The sequence below is a fragment of the Coturnix japonica genome, chromosome 3 (genome assembly GCF_001577835.2).
Source record: "Coturnix japonica isolate 7356 chromosome 3, Coturnix japonica 2.1, whole genome shotgun sequence".
Taxonomy (NCBI): Eukaryota; Metazoa; Chordata; class Aves; order Galliformes; family Phasianidae; genus Coturnix; species Coturnix japonica.
Window position 1 is genome coordinate 61,765,883 of NC_029518.1, and position 17,547 is coordinate 61,783,429.

At 40.8% G+C, this 17,547-nt stretch overlaps 1 protein-coding gene across 3 annotated transcripts in view; it reads left to right on the forward strand.

The window, feature by feature from the left end:
* Positions 1 to 16,001, forward strand: part of PDSS2 (decaprenyl diphosphate synthase subunit 2) — a 101,397-nt gene extending 85,396 nt beyond the window's left edge. Inside the window, exons 6-8 of one of the 3 annotated variants that reach the window (XM_015858767.2) lie at positions 1,648 to 1,779; positions 4,607 to 4,642; positions 13,886 to 16,001. In XM_015858767.2, the coding sequence (XP_015714253.1) occupies positions 1,648 to 1,779; positions 4,607 to 4,642; positions 13,886 to 14,044 (327 nt within the window). In that variant the 3' untranslated portion in view covers positions 14,045 to 16,001. The remainder of the gene's footprint in view (positions 1 to 1,647; positions 1,780 to 4,606; positions 4,643 to 13,885) is intronic. The other 2 variants (XM_032443607.1, XM_032443606.1) reach the window with 2 other exon arrangements.
* Positions 16,002 to 17,547: the final 1,546 nt, after the last annotated feature.

Sequence of the window (17,547 nt, forward strand, 5' to 3'; positions counted from 1 at the left end):
TTAAATTAGAAAAACTTGCAAGATGTGTTGGTTTTAAGCTCTGCTTTGTGACACCACTAAGCCACAGACCTCTGTCAGCAGGTTAATGGTACTGAGAGATTTGACCACTGCCTGGTATAACATTTACAGAAACTGCTGATATGAACAGTGCTTATGAACTGGCAAAATCACGCTTCTGGCTGTGTGCTTTATTTCATTTGAGGCTCTGTTAAAAGTCCCTCTAGTTCATCTGTCTGTAGCAGCTTAAAGCTTTACTTTCCATGATCATGTGTTCTTCAAGCCACCGTCCCAGCAGCAGGAATTGCAGAGGGAAGCAGGTATTAGGTGCCAAGCTGCCTCCATGCAAATGTTTGTGCCAATGAGTTCAGCTCCCTGCAGTAGCACATGAGGCTGAGGCAGGAGCTGCAGTGGCTGAAGTACTTGCATCTGTTTTCTTCTGTCTAACCTGCTGTGGAGGTAATTTCCAGAGGGAGTAAATGGTGCACAGTGAGGGAGGTAAGCAGATGACAACAGCAGCAGCATAAACTTCTGCAGCAGTAGGATTTCCCAGGGAATGTCCAACCCTCCCTCATGCTTAGGTGAGACAGTCACTGCAAAATGTCTGTGCAGGTTTAAGATTTCTACTTGTCCTCTGTGGGAGCTCACTGGCCTTACATAGAGACGTATCTCTAGCATTTTCAAGTTCAAGTCAGGAGTGCATCCACTTAGTCAACTTTTGTTTGAGTTAAAGTATTCCAGTGTATGTAAGCTGCATTTTCTTCACTGAAAACTGGATGGAAATATTTTCTTCAAACATTGGAAGTCTTTCAGTCCACAGATACAACTAGTACAAAGCAAAATACAATAGGGAAATTCAGATCTTCAGCACTCCTGTTTTGCCTTGCATAACCACTCCGTCTGTATTGCAATACTTGTAAATGAAGATGTTGCTTGAGACAGGCAAATAGACCTCCCATCCGCTTCTACTCAGTTGGTTTATGTGGTTTCTAGTTCCTCCAGGAAAAGGAAGTGGTTTTCAAAAGCATAACTTCATTGACGTACAAATATTGCTATGTGCTATTTCTAGGTACTACTCTGAGAGTAAACTACATCTAGTTCAGACTAAATCTTTAGTATATTTAGTGTATGCCTTAATACTAATGCTTCCTCTACTGACTAATATGGTTATGTATAAAGGATTGCATGATTTTCACAGGAGGCTACTAGCTGTGTAATATTTCCTTGTCAGGAAACAAGTCATACTGCATCAATTTATTCAGTTACTGAAAAGCAGGTAGAATGCATTGCCCTTAACAGACAAAAAAACTGATCTTCTCAATGACGACTAAATCATTCTTTCTTGTATATTTTTTTCCACTTCTTTCCATTCAACAATTCCTTACCTGACTGTCCCACCATTTACCCAGCTCCGCAAGCTGTCCTTTATTTATTTGGAGATACTCTACGTACTTGTCTTCATGACAGTTTTCTGCCACTTCAGTGCTTCTCCCTGTTCCTCTCCCTCCCCCAGTCTTGAAGTGCAACCAAAATGCAAGTGTCAAAGCAGAAAATGGCAAGTAGCTGTAGAATTGGGATGCTGGCTTTGAATTGATAGATAAATGTATAGTCTGCTTCTGGAAGCTGAAAAAAAATGTTCTTCTCTTTCAGCTACATTCAGACCTTCAGCCATTTGTTGAAGAAAGTTCTAGCGATACCATGGCCTTCAGTTTGAATTGTGCTCCTGCAGTCCTTCATCAGGAGTTTCTTGGAAGGGATGCATGGATTAAGCAGATCAGAGAGGTAAATAAAAACGTTGTTTAGAATTGCCTACTTCTGTCATTTCCATCTCTCTTCTCATCTGTGCTTTCAACCTACAGAGAAACTCAGAAACTGACATCACATGAGATAATGCAAACGTTATTACCTCCACTCTCCAGTACCTAAAACCTCTCTCTTTCATTATTTCAAGAGGATGAAATCACAGGAGCTGACAAACGAGCTCTGTAAGACTTCGGTGTGTTAGTGTAACAAGCAGATTCGTTTCCATGGAGCATATTTTTGCAAAGTCACATTTCTTAGCTTAAACCTTCTTTTACTGGCAGTGTAAAGCCACCACAGTGGCCATATTTTCTTTGGGTAACTTTTCTCTGGGATTTGTAATTTTCAACAGAGGGAAAAGACCTGGGAGACATGGCTTCCTGACCACTACAAAGAGTCTGTGAGGTCTAGCTGGTTGATTTCCTCATTCTCAGTTCTCTTCATTCAATTATCTCTCTTCTAATACATAAGGAAGGATATAAAAGTAAGATAGCTGTGTAGCATATATGTGTTTTACATTACCATGTAGAACTGTGTGGTTCAGGCTTAAGAATAGTTCTTGTGTGCTGAAATACAAATAGATAACTATACAGGAGAGCAGGGAGGAGAAAGAGTGGAAGACACACAAAAAAAATGACCCAAATTAAACATTCTGTTGTGTTCCTGTATCAGACAGACGTGTTTTTGCCTGTATAAACAGCTGTGTTATGTACTGTTCAGAAATTCCTGCTGGTGTTACACTGAGTCTTCAGAAGAAACTCTGCTGCCTTTGCTAATAAGATAGCTCCCTGCAAACCTATTCCTTTAAGATGCTTGTTGACGGCTTCTTTCCTTCTTGGTTTGAAAGCAGAACTCAGTATCACAGGATGTAAAGTTTGAGCTTCTGCCTAATTCTCCCTTAGAGGTGGCCAGGTTGCCGTGGTACTGTGTGTGTGTACGTGTGTGTGAATCTTGAACCAAAACAAGCTTTGTGTCAATGTGAAATTAGAGGATGATAGTTTATAATGTATGATGAGAAATTTTCAGATTCTGCAGTCTCCACACAAGGCTCAGATGTGAGTTGAATGTAAATGGATTTAGATGATTGCAGTTGGGGAATAATGGCATTACCACAGCACGCTTTGTAAAGGCTTTGAAACCATTTCCCATCTGCAGAATCTAGAGGAGGTTGTGGGATTCCAGGAGTGCCGTCTGTCTCCTTGCTAATTCTTATACCAAAAATGGGCATGAAGCAGTTTTTGCTGAAGGGAAAAGAAGTGACATGCTCTACATAGAAGTATTGTACCTAATATTATTTTAGCTAAGTACAAAGCATGTGGCCAGGACTTACTGCCTGTCATTTGTGTCTTAATCAAGGATGCCTGAGCTACTGTGGAGCCCAGAACTTTTTGTGGTTGTTTCACCAGAGTACTCTTGTCACAAATCCAGAAACAGGCACTGTTCCTACAGTAGCTTTAGAAGAGATACAGCCATATGCACCTTCTTGCTGCTGAGCTGGAGACTTTTTAAGAGCCCTCTTGTTTCTTTATTTGGAAAGAGCAAAACACACCAGATCACCACATGTGGAAGGCTGCATCAGTGCTGAATGTATGTATTTTGAGAAGATTAGCTTCAGATTTGGAAGTTCAGAAACTGCCTTAAAAGAAACTTGGGATGCATACAGAGGGAAGCCATGTCTAGAACTCCGTGTCTTAGCCCACCTCATTTTAAATTCAGTAAGAGAAGAAGTTAGAAACTAGCACAATCTCACTTAGGCCAAAATAATCCTTGTACCACTTACCATGTCTTTCTGAGCCTTCTCTGAGGGGGGAAAAAAAAGCATTTCTGAAATGCTTTGTAGATGATTTATCAGATGCTTTGTTAAGTATTGTGAAGTACAGGTTTTAAGAACATACCTAAGAGGGTCATCTCATCTGAGAAAGAAAAGTCAATCTTCAAAACCACTAGTCCTGAAAACCTGCTTCAAAAGCAGTGTCATAAACTGTCTGCTTGTGGTCTGCTTATCTGATGCATTTCATGGGGGATTCAGGGATCTTTCTTCCTGCCAAGGTGAGCTGATGTCACACCACCTGATTGTTGATGAAGAATGTCCTAAAATTATTGTCCCTCACTACCAGCATGTTCTATTCAGAAGAAAGGCTAAGCTGAGTTGGTTGTATATATCTTTAACATGCTGATAAACAGATCCTTTCCTTTGGGGCCCAAGAGCCTTGGCACAGCCAAGTAGTAAGACCCGGAAAGTTACCCCAATTTGACAAGAAGGCATAACTTTTGCAAGTCAGTCTTTATGCCTGTGAGGAAGCTAAACCAGATGCAGAAATCTTATGTGAAAGAAGAAAGCCTCTGTGTCTGAAATCAGGGTCAGTAAAAGTCAAAGAGCAAACTACTGTGAGGATAAAAGGAAAAAAAGGGTAGATATGCTATTGTAAAAAGAAAGCTTAGAAAACATTAGCTAAGGCTGCTGCTTGGAGAAGTGTAACTGCTGTTGGCTTGAATGTTTGAGAGGAGCAGAGCAGGAGAAAATACTCCTGCTGCTTGTAACGTCTTATGTTTAAGAGAGGGCATGCCGAACACACCTCTTCTGGTAGCGCTAAGACTAAAAAGCCTGATTCTGTGAAACAGAACTATGTTGGATAAGCTGGTAATACCTTCAGTTGTATTTTTTCTGCATCAGATTCCTAAAGAAAGTCAATTCTGTTTCAAGTAGTACGTCTTCTAATTGTATTTTATACTCTTGCTGTTCTAGTCTATAGTTGGTAATATATAAAATTCTATAGTAGGTTATATAAAATCTCTCTTTCTCTTTAAGGCACAAGGAAAAGGAAATTTGATAGACTACAAGAAGGTCAGTAAATTACATTTAAACCTGCTTTTTATTTTTAATATTATATGTAATATTTTCAAGGTTATTCTTGACAGTTGAAACTTCCTTATTAAAGCCATTTTGTGCATGGGGGGGAGAGAGAGAGAGAATGGTTTGTACTTATGACTTGATTTGAAGTCAGTAATAGTTATCTATCCTGTATCAAACACAGCCATTTCGTAATCATTTTTGCTATTATTTTTTCCATGTAATTCTCCAAACTTAGTTCTGAAATCAGCTTTCTGTCAGCTTTTGCTGTCTCCTTTTGTGCAGTTGTTTGCAGGTTCGCTGCCATCAGTGTTCTCTACTTATTGATAGAATGTGCTGTTTTTCTTTTCTTAACCTCACCTTAATATTCCGCTACCTTTAGAAAAATACACACACCTACACACTTTGTATAACAATTTGTCTTTCCTTCAGTTCCTGTTACAGCTTTAAGCAAATCGCTACAGCATTTGCTCTGCAACTGCTCTATGGCAGATGTGAACTAACTAGCTTATCAGCTGAAAGTAGCTGGGGTACTGTGAAGCTCTAAGATGGCTTAGAAGGCTCCCCTGGTTCAGTACTGGAGAGCAGCTTAACTGAGGTGGAGGTAGAAGATAAGGTTTGTCCCCAAGTTACTCACTGAGCACATAGCTGAGTTGTTCTGAGTCTCAAGTATGTCATGAGGATTGGTCATTAGTCTCCTCCAGCATCACTGGGAAATAACAGATGTAGAATGTAGATTGGATTTCCTTCTTTTAAGAGTTACAGTTGTGACATGCCCAGTGTCATTCCCATAGTTTAAAACAAACAAACAAAGTGGGAGGTGGGAGGAAGGCTTCTAAAGGCTTCTAGAATTGCTTTACTGAATTATGCATTTGTCATTTTTACTTGCATGATTTTGTATTTTTAATCTTTCATATGAAGCTGGGAAACTTAGTGTGACTATGCAACTTGGACACGGGAAGGGGGAGGGGAAGGGAAGGGAAGGGAAGGGAAGGGAAGGGAAGGGAAGGGAAGGGAAAAAGCCTTCTCTAGTTTTTTATTTCATGCAATTGACTTCAGCTGGGAAACATGATTTCATTGTTCTGGCTGATCATCTCTTACATACTCATGAATATTATGAGTTCAGTAATGAAGAATTATTAGTAGTTTATTAGTGAAAAATTCTCCATTGCTTTTACACACTCTAATAATCAACTTCAGTTTTTGTGAACATCTGTTTCAAAACTGGTGTCACGTCCCTCTCTTCTGTGTATCTTCATTGAAAATAAAAATGGCCATTAGTTACATCTGTGCTCAGTAAGCTCAGTAACCTGTAGCTCACCTCAGTGTAGTAGCTTGACCGGTCCATGCACACAGCCAATTAGAGTACACATGGTGCCACACAAATTTGTATTTTTTCTCCTTTGCTGTGATGTCTTTATTTCTGTACCACCAGAGTCAGTGTTTTGCACAGTTGCTGTCTTTTTTTTCACAGCATTAGTGTCTCCTCTCATCTTTCTATTCAGTTGCTAGAATTACTTCAACATTTCTAATCAAATCTGGAGGCTTGCTTCTCTTTGACTCTCTGAAACGTCTCTTTCATGTTGAAAAAGCTAAGTTCACCAAAACTAGATGCAAAACTTCATTTTTGCTGTGAACTTCAGCACACCATTTGCACAAAGTAAAAATGCTCTTCCTTTATTTAAATTCATAACAATATGTACATAAAGACTTTCTGCTGTTTTGTCTGCTCAAGAATATTTCACCTTATTCACTGCAGATTTCAATTAAAATAATGAATTAAGGAAAAGATGAGAAATTGAGATCTACCCATTCAACGTGACGACTTAAAAGGCTGCTCAAGAACTTTTCAACTGTTCATTCGATGCATGTTATATTAAAATGATCTTTTTGAGCTTTTCCACTGACAAAAAAATCTTGATGGCACCAGTAAATTTAGTGAGGGCTCCGAGATAAAAACAGAAGCGAAATACTTTTCATTAATTTAATTAGCCCTGAGACTATCATGTCAATAAGGTCACTGTTCTGCAAAATTATTAGTACATTTTTCTCCTAGCATATCAATTTTCTTATCAGAAGGACTTTGATATCAGAAAGACTCTTATTTTCTTGCTTTATTATCTGAATGTTTCACTCTGATTTTTTTTTTGCTGTAGTATTGCACCACATCCAGACAAATTATTGATCCATCATTATGTTGTTTGAAAGCCTCTTACAGAGATAAAAAAGTAGTTTCAGCTCTATTTCAATGGTGTTTCTCAGATAACAACAGTTAAAGTACTGGTATATGGCAGAAACAAAGTTTGTGTGTCACTGAAAGCAGCTGAATTCCTGTCATCCTCACTTGTGCGCTGAATTTCAGCAGAAATCTCAGGCTTCTTTTTCCATTTTACATTTATTTGCCACAGGTAAGCTGTGTAATTCTACAAAAACAAATTGAGATCCTCAGTGAACCACTTATTATTGTATTATTTTAGTTAAACATCTTCCGCTGAGATCAAGACTTAGTGGTGCTAGGCATCATGCAATCTTTTTAAGTGGGAGTAATAAAGGTTCAAAAAGTAGCAGGAGTGAATAATTCTTGTTTACTGGCCAAGGCTCTAGAGGAATTACGAGGTAAGACTAAAGTGACATCCTATATTTTGCATCCAGCATTGTATTTCTTAATGTACAGTTCGTAAAAGATACATTAAGTCAAGTGAAAGAAGACATGGCAAAATAGTATTTTTTGAATTTAGCCCTATTCACTTGCTTTCCTTTGGAGTCCTTTCATCCAAACTGGCACAGGAAATATGGTACATCAGCAGTGCTGTGACGTACTTTGATAGTTTGTATGTAAAAGCACCACACAGTGTTAACAGAACAGATTTTATACAGGATTGGCAGTAATATGAGTCAGGAAGTGGTAGATCCATTCATACACTGCATGGCACTAATGTCTTGGCTTTGCATATTCAAGGAAAGAACCAGAGAAGAAAAATGGGAAAGGTCAGGTCTGGAAACAAGGAGGTTTCTTGGTAGCAATGACAATAAACAGTGCTATCCAGCTGCACCAGCAAGGGCATATGACTTTGCTTGACCAGCTCACTACTGACTGCTGTGGCCAGTGCACTTGTCCTACTGTGGTGCTGTCTATGGAGCAGTATTACCATTCCACAACATAAATGACAGTGCTCCCTCAGCTGTGATTAATTAAATGCTGGTGTATCATCATGAGAGGTGTCATGGGACTACTGGCAATAGACTAGCTACTGTCCTGCTCCTGAAATGCAGCAAAGAACTAAAACCAGATGATTGGTATTTGTAGATGCTAATGACCTCTGGTAGTTTTCTGTTAAAATCTGTCTTGTTTGTGGCCATTGCCATTAGTTTCTTTTGTTCTGTATATTAAAACAACAGTTGTTAGTTAGTATACTTATTCTTGATGAGTTAGTAATATTACATAAGCAGACAAAACCTCTCGGGAGAAGCAGCTTAATGCACTGTTGGAATTAACCGAATCTCAAAATGAATGATGCTCACCTCATGGGACCCTGTAGGACTGGTCCCATGCTCTGCTGGGAGGTCATCTCACATGGCTCCTTGTCCTTTATGGAGAAGTTGGCCCTTACTGCTCACTGACATTCACTTTTGTCCCTGAAATAAAGTGGGAATGGCTTCAAGTTGCACCAGAGGAGATTCAGGTTGGTTATTAGGAGCAATTTATTCTCAGAAAGAATGATGGGACACTGGAACAGGCTGCCCAGGCAAGTAGTGGAGCCATGGTCCTGATCACTTGTTAGATGGGGGATGCTGCTACGTTGTTATTTGGGGTAAATTTAGGATGTTTTGTTTTCTGAGAGAGTCTGTATGTCTGTTTGTTTCCTTTGAAATTAGATTTAGAATGGTAACAGTTACCTCACACACCCAAGTGCACACCCAGTACCAAAAACCAGCTGTATCATTGTTTTTAAGTGGTGGATGTCTTCTGTGGCTTTTTTAGGATGAGAATCCAACATAACTTTTGTATCATTAAACCAAACAATATTACTTTTTTTTTTTTTTTTTAAAATTGAATAAATGTATTTATCATCCCTATTTCAAGTGGCGCATTATTTTGCATATAGCCAACAAAGACTGACAATATGCATTCAGTGATAGTATGAAGCGATGCACTTAAATGACTGCCCAGCCTATATTGAGAAGAAAGAGCATGAATCTGTGTTTGGCCACAAAGTGTGAGTGCTGAGACATCCCAAGGTACTTCAAAAATGTAGGAAAAAAAACACAAAACTTTGATCTACTAGCTGTAAAATAGGCTTCAAGGTGACGTTTCAGTGGTGTAATATAGGTTTTACAGAGCAAAGAGAGAACAGGTTGAGAAAAGCTAGTATAGGGCACTGTAAACAATGCATTAGTCAGTCACTCAGCCACAGATCAATTTAAATTTTGCATTTGGGGGTTCTTATTTTGGTAAATAATGTGTTTCAGGAATTTAGAATAGTTCAGCTCAGTTCAAGATCAGTTCAAACGTGGTGTTTGAAGATTTCAGTGTATAAGAAATCAGGGTGTTTAGGGCCATTGAAACAAAAAATACTTTTTTTCTTTTTCTATAGTTGCTTTTTATCTTGTCAGTTAATCCTAAGTTTGATCATTATGAAAAAGAAAAAGGAATTCCTGTGTTCTTCTCCCTCTGCACGTAAAATCTAGCTCTATCAAATGTTTACTGCATGTTCACAGAGTCTTTTCCTCTGCAGAATGTATTGCTCCCTATAGGTAGAACTATCTAAAGGGAATCTTGTTTTTCCTTAGGCTGGGAAATAAGGTAAAAATATATCAGCACAGGAGAATTGAAGTTGTTCCTTTATACTTGAACACCTGCTGGTTTTCTTTTTTCTTCATTGATTCTTCAGTCTCCAAAATCCAGCAGTCCCTAGCTTAACCTTTTGTCCTTTTGTTGCCCTCAAACAAGCAGTCTTCTCCAGTAGGAGCCCAGAACAGTTGCTCTGGAAAGCAAATATGTAATTTCTATGTTAATTTTTTCTTTCTTTATATTTTTTTGCATCTTAAGACAAGGAGACTAGAAAACAGTGCTCAGAACTCTGCTTTAGTCGCAAAACGATAAGGTAGTTGAAGCTGGAAAGAAACTCTGGAGAACATCTGGTCCCTTGTGCTGCTCAAAGCAGAGCTAGTGTGAATTGATTAGCTCAGAGCCTTGTCTAGCTGAGTTCTGGATACCTGCAAGGACTTGAGTTTTTACAACCTGCCTAAAAAACCTGTTGGATTGACTTTCCTCCCCGTGGAAAAGAATTTCCTTGAGTCTCAGCCCAGTACCTCTCCTCCTTTCCACGTGAGCCCGTGATCAGTGACTCCTTTGTCCTTGAGATGGTTGGGGCAGCAATTCCAGCCTACTACTCTTGAACCAAACCAAGCAATTTGCAGCCTTTCCTTGCTAACACAGCCTGAGCTGTGGTTGGTGATCTCTGCTGCAAGGGCACACTGTCTCAAGAAAAACAGTAGGCGTGTAGGTAACTATGAAGTTCAAAGAAGTTCCTTAAGCTGGAGAAGTAGAGCCCAGCCACTTACTTTACAGTTTGTCGTGTGTGCATTCAAAGCATTCTGAACTACAGCACTTCGTCCTTCCTTCCATATCCTCCTATTCTCATTTGCTCTTTCTGTAGTTATTGATTAGAGCCATCCCTCTTTCCACTCAAAGACCAGGGAATGGGAAGAAATGAAAATAAATTTGTTGCAAGTCAAATGGATGGGGCAGGGCATAGTGCAGTTACTCTTAATATGCTGTTTTCAGTGCTTAGCCAGGTATCCTTTTTCACAGTCTGTGAAGACTTTGTTGTTGTGTTGCTTTTTCTTAGACTCATAGAGCAACCTTTCAGACAAAAAAAAAGAACTTGGTGTTTCTGAGCTTCATGTGTACAATGCAAAACCACTAAGCCTGGTCAACATCTGGAGAGATTGAGGGAAATAGAAGGTGCTGAGGAAAAAGAGTGTTGGTTCATTGGTTGGGGTTCTTGCTTCCCTTATGAATCTTAACTGGGCTGCACTGTTTTAAAATTATTCTTAAAGCTGAATTGAAACAAGAGCCCTTCTGTGAACTTTCACATGTTTGACACCTTTAGAAAGAAGTGAGGCTTTATTACCAGTGGTTGGAACAAAAGCCAAAAATGTAAAATGCAGTATTCCTGCATATCTTGCAGATGAATTGGCAAAATATATATCCATGTCTAAATAATCTGTACCTTGACTTGTATCCTGTTTTAATTATTGAATGCTGCTATGAAATAGGTTGTATTTTAATGATAGATGAAATTGTTCCTACCAGTGGAAATATGTTAGAGCAAAATGAAGCCATGTAAGTAGAGACCAAAAGATGAGATTCCTTTGTTTAGAAGAAATTAACGAGGGAGCTTAATTGAAGTTTATAAAGTAATAAATTGAAGGAGTTTGTTTTTCTTTCCTATTAATTTGCCTAAAAAATTAGCTGTTCATATCTCAATGAAATAATAGAAATAATACATCTTAACTGGATACATGGATTTTTTTTAGTGTACTTAATTTGTGAAGTTCATTACATGAAATTACTGAAATCCAAAAATTGAGAGCAACTGTGGAAGTGTAGCTCCAGTAAAAGTAGCAGTGCAGCTAAAGGCATAAATCAGTTGTTTTGCGTAAAGCAGGGCCACTGAAGCCTGGTTTCCTATGGAGTTACATCCTGAATTTCTGTAATAACTTTCTTTCTACAAGAAGCCCAATTTGCACTCCTGCTTTTTTTTTTTTCCCCCCCCCTTCCTTTTTACAGCCTTGTATGAGACAGAGGTAACATTCAGTCTGATTAATCCAGACTGGTTTGCCTCAGTGTATGTGTACTTACTTGAACTGGCTGGCTGATTCTGCAAGTGAAGCACAAAACGAAGTTATAAAGGACTGTGAGATTGTTCATGACTAAAAAGCTGAGGAAGGAGCCTGTCATATAGGCAGAGATTTTTTTCATTTAGAGGTTCCTTGAACTTTGCCTGCAAACGTCCAATAGTAGATTGGTCTGATTTTTTTTTCCTCAATTGTTTTGTCTTCAAGGCACTTGTGTGTGCCTATGGATTTGCACAGGACAAGAACATAAATAGGTTATGTCCCTCTCTTAGTTTCTGAATTCTCCATCATTCCAGATTTTAGTTTAAAGATTTTTTAGAAGTTGTTTTCTTTCCACTTTATATCTCAGTGTATACTGACATGAGCGCTAGCAGCAGGTACATTAAACGTGAGCTTTAACAAATCAGCAGAGTTAGCTTCGAGTGTGTGGGCTCTACCATCTCTCACAGTTATGACTGAAGGAAGTGGAGAGAAACACCTTTCCATGCTGTTCATGTATCTCTTCACTCTCACCTGTCCCCACCTTTGCTGCAGAGCTGTGCTGTGTGGCTGATTCCTGTTTATTAGAAGATGTGTTGGATGAACAGTGCAGTTTTGCCTCCAGGTTAGTTCTCCAGAGCACAGCACAGGAAGATTCTAACTGGAAAGGAAAATAAAATTTTTATGAACTGGGACCTGAACACTCAAGTGCTGTAATATACTTTCAACTAATTTCATCTTTAAATACGGATAATAAATCCACTTCAGTTTGTATTAAGAAATATCATTCTTTTTAACTAAATGCACGTTGTCTATAAAATGGATGAGTTTTACAGTTTGGACGTGGCTTAGATATTTTTGACATGATTTAATTCTAGGTTGTTACAGTTATAGTGATGTGTTTGTAAATGAATCGGGGCATTGTGCTATGTGTTGGAGGAAATCATAATTTATAGAACCCTGTGTAATTAGTTAATGTAGACACCTGTGTTCAAGAAAAGCCTTTTTAAAAAACACAAACAGAAAAAGCTGATACCATGATGAGACTGAGCAATGAAAGTCATGCGGGACATATTAAGGATGATGAAATGCTGTTATGGCTTAGGGATAATTGTCTGTAGTATTTTGTGGGAAATTTAACCTAGTTTTTTAGGTACCAAGTCTTTCCAGCAGCTTGCCGTGAATGTCACTGTGAATTTTACTTCCTTGTCAGGTGTATCACTGAACCACTCTCAGTTTCCCTGTCCTTACTGAGAGAACGGCCTGGAAGGCCAACAATATCCTGGGCTTCATTAGAAGAAGGGCTGGGTTGCCAGCAGGATGAAGGGAGTGATTATCCCCCTCAGCTCTGCCCTCCTGAGGCCCCATCTGGAGTTCTGCATCCAGCCCTGGGGCCCCAGGACAAGGAGGATGCAGAGCTGTTGGAGCAGGTTCAGAGAAGAGACACAAAGACACTCAGAGGGATGGAGCCCTTCAAGAAAGGTTGAAGGAACTTGGGTTTGTTAAATTTGAAGAAATGAAGGCTCCAGGGAGACCTCATGGTGGCCTTCCAGTACTTGAAGGGAACTTACCAGCAGGAGGAGGACTGACTTTTTACACAGTCTGATAGTGATAGGACAAGGGGGAATAGCTTCAAACTAAAAGAGGGAAGATTTAGGTTAGTTGCTAGAAGGAAATACTTTACACAGGGGACAATGAGGCTCTGGCACAGCTGCCCGTAGAAGCTATGGGTGCCCCATCCCTGGCGGTGTTCAAGGCCAGGTTGGATGGGGCCTGGGCAGCTGAAGTGGGGAGTGGCAGCCCTGCCCACAGCAGGGGCCTGGAACTGGATGAGCTTTTAAGGTCCCCTCCAACCTAAGCTATCCCATACAGACTTAGCTAAGTATGATCAAGTTGAACAAACCTTGCTTTACTGACAGAGTTTGCTTTTGTCCGCTGTCAGAAATTTAATCGTGCGGTGTATTATTCTGTACTATAGAAATCTGTAGTACAGAAGGCAAAAGCTCCATGAATGCCATCCTTAATGGGCACTGCAGCGCATGGGAGAGCAAGTGAGCGTGCAGTGTGCCAGTGCTGCACAGCATCTCTCAGACAGTGGCGTGGGTAGGAAATGCTCAGATGTTTTGAAGTCTTGTGTTGCTCTATGCCTGCTGGAGAAAAGCTGGCATCTCTCAGTGATGGAGGAGTGGGCGATGTGTGTTAATCACCTGCAGTTTTGTTGTAGTCTGGAGCCAGAATAGAGCAGCTGTACACCTGAGACCATTCTCAGAGCTGTTTCTAATTGCTTCGGTGATTGGCTTTACCTCGGGAAAAGGTGGTGGAAGCTCCGCCATCACAGCTAACCATGCGCCGGCCCTGCCTGAGCAGTTTCTCCATGCCTGTGTTTCCCAACAGCTGCAAGAAGCGATCAAGGCTGGCAAAGGTGTGACTTCTGCCATCGACCTGTGCCGTTGCCATGGAAATCGTGCACTGGCAGCCCTGGAGAGCTTCCCTCCCTCGGAGGCCAGAGCCGCCCTGGCCAACATCGTCCACGCTGTGACCCGGTTCTCCTGAGGCCTTCACCGGAGCCACCTGCTGCCCATCGGCAGAGATCCACCTGGGCTCACAGGCAAAATTCAGGGAAGAAGGAGAAAAAGGAAAAGAAAGGGGAGGGGAGGGGGGGAAAAAAAGGTCACACATTCACTTGTCGTGCCAGAAGCGCACTTGAGGCTGCACCGGCAGAAATAATTAATGAGGCCCGTTTCCGTGACCTCAGCAAATGGACAGGAAATAAGTGCGTATTGATTGGGCACCGACGGGGACGGCGCCAGGGCGGAGGCCGGTGGTTTTCCTGCCCAGGGAGGGCGTGAGGAGGGAGCGGGTGTCACACGAAACGCCCCCGGCCGCCAGAGCCAGCGGGCACCCCATCTTGGACTGGAGGGCAGGGAATTAACAGGGGAAAATCCTTTATCTGTCTGCACAGCCCCCCGGCCCCCGTGGCTCTTCGCACTCTTTTCATGTATTGAAATGTAAAGTTGCCCTGTGTCTAATGCTTTCCCTATCTGAGAAACTTGCCGAGAAAATGTGTCAAGCATGGTAAGTAGGAGCTTTAAGATATTTAATCAAATATTAATTTGGCTCTGCTGAGGGAAGTGGCTGCCTGATTTTTGTACTGCGCATACAGAATATGCTTCTCTGGGTCAAAGAATTGAAGGAATTGAGGAAATATCCTTCTTTGAGATCGAGCAGTTTGTTTCTGCGCATCCTTACACAAAATGATTTCCTGGATTTGCGATGCTTGTATTCATTTTGGCCGAATAAATGTTAATTTGTAAGGCTAGATGTCAGCCTTGGGCAGAAAGGGATGAGGAATGTTCTTCTGTGAGCACAGTCTTTTGTGGCTCTGATCAAAATGGAGAAAACATGGGAGAAGTTCTGAATCTCGGCGTTCTGAATTTTAAAGTCCGACTACAGAAAGCTTGAGGTGTATCAGGAGCCTGCAACGTGAGACTGTCTCTGTTTTGTTCATAGGAGATGATTTTTGTGGTTTGCATGCATGCAATCTGAGAACGTCGTTGACAAGAAGGCTGAGTTTACATAAATGATCTAGATTGAGACTCAGCTACCTTTCTTCCTTCTGTGGTGTAATTACAGCCTGATCTGGAGACAGCTAGCACAGCAAACAGATTTCATTACATCGTTCACTCAAACACTAAGTGGAGTTATTTCTGTTAAATTCTCTCCTCTCCTTCTCCCCCTGCACTCCTCTCCGCTCTGTCACGCAGCTTATTTATCATAGACCAGCGTGTTGCATTCCACCGAGTGCAAAATACAAACACAAACTCTATCCTCTAAAAACATACTGAAAATGCATCCTGCATAATGTACATAATATTCTGTGTAATATATGTCTATATTATACTGTAATATTGCATGTATAATAAGGACGCTTGAGACAATCTTTGTACAGGAGCAGTGTCCAAAACTCAGGACTTGTTTTATTTTGGAGAATGTCTTCAGCATGAGGCCGCTTCTTGCTTGCACTTTGCTTTCCATGGCATTTTCTGTCTTCCCAAGCCCAGGGCACTTCTGCCCGTGTTGGTGCTGCTGCTGCAGAGAAGCGCACAGGTGGTGGCAGCCGTGGGCATCTGCCTTAGAACTTCAGGGAACTTCACAGGTGAAAACGTACACTGGTTTGCTAATGTAGGCACTGAGCTTGAAAGTAAATATTTAATTTCAACCCCAGTCGTATTTCAGACAGCTTTTCTGGTCCTGATTTTTACATGTTACACACTGAAGGAGCCATACCTTGTCTTTATCTTACATCTACGCTTAAGTGCTTCAAAATGATTAAAGGCTGCAAGAAACTTGGGTCTGCTGGAGACATTCTGAGCCATCTTACCTCGGTTATATGAAGACAAAAATCAAACGTACAAAACAACTGTGTTGCACCTGGTTTATTTTTTCATGCAAGTACATCTTTTTTACTTGTACTTTTTACTAATAAAGGCAAATGGACAAAAATTATTGAGAATGGTTTTGTATTTTTACCACTGAAAAATTCTGCTTGCACTTAAACTGTTCCTCAACATTAATTTATAAAGAAGTCAAAATGAGTTGTCCGTACCACTGTTACAGGGTAATTTTATATTCAATATGTGTGTCTATAATTATTGAGAAATTTTTGTTGCCTTGTTTTATCCAGGTAAAACACAAGCAAAGAATTATATTACATATATTATATGTGTATATAATATATATATATATATATATACATATATAAAATAATTTCATATTTTACTGTATATACAATGTACTGTACTGTATATACAGTAGATTAAGATTGAAAAAAAAAAAGGGGGGGGGGGGGAACTTTTCAGGGTCATCTGTTTTTGCTTTGTTAACTTGATTTTCTAATGGCAAAAAGAATTACCCGAATGTGCATTAATTAAAGAGTTTGAGGAGTGAGGTGATGTTGGTTTTTAGCAAAGCTGAGGACATACGCCATTTCCTTTCCATGCCCTTGCATTTCAGAAGGGCTTTGGCACCTAATGTTTATGTCTGCTTTTCTTAATTGCCAGCAGTACGCTGATCCAAAACACAAGTGACTGAACCAGAAGTACCTATCAGCTGCTCCTCTGAACTTCATCCCAGGATTTGTATTGCTGGACCATTCCACAGGCATGCAAAATACAGGACGAGGTCCCAATTGCTCATAAAACCAAACTGAATTCATGTGCAAAGAGCACAGCTGCAGTGGTTAGAATGGCTGTCTCATACGTGTCCAGCCTGTTTTTTCCAGCTTCACAATTGTGATAATGTTGTATAAGAAGGCTGTAAAATTCAACTTCTAATTGTTTGGAAAATAAGGTGCATAGGAGCTTAGAAATGTTGGCTGGAAGTGCTAAAGGTCAGGTACTCAGATCTGTTCACAGTGGGATTGTTGCTGACACCAAACCTTGGAAACCTCATGCAGGTTCTCCATGCAGCATGTCCCAGTGCTGCTCCACCTTCCTTGTGAAGGAGTTTCTGATGTCCCTCCTCAGTGCAGTTGGTGGTGATGGCCCATTACTTCTGTCACAGCTAAGAGTTTGGCTCCCCTGTCTTTAATTCCCTACCCTGTACTTGTAGGCTGGTGGTGTTAGTCTGCTCTCAGTGGTCTGAGAAGCCCCAGCTCTGTCAACCCCTCCTGGTGGCCATCGTTGCTATGTGCTGAGCAGCAGGGTAGCCATCCAGGGGCTTACACCACTTTCATATTATGCCTGTTGGGCTCCAAACCCAAAACAGGCTGCTTCAGGAACAGCCTCACTGGGTATGGTGGAGAGGAGAATAAAAACTTACTGTGATGCGCTGGAACTAGCTGGGATGGAGCTGATTTTCTTCGTTGCAGCCTGTATAGTGCTGTGTTCTAGATTTGTAACCACAGTAGTATTGATGGTGGACCAATGCTTTGGCTGTTGCTAAACAGAGCTTGCACAGCACCCAGGCTTTCTCTGTTTCTCACTCTGCCCCCACAGTAAGCAGGCTGGGGACAGGTGGACAGCTGACTGCAGCTCACCAAAGGGAGAATCTGTGCC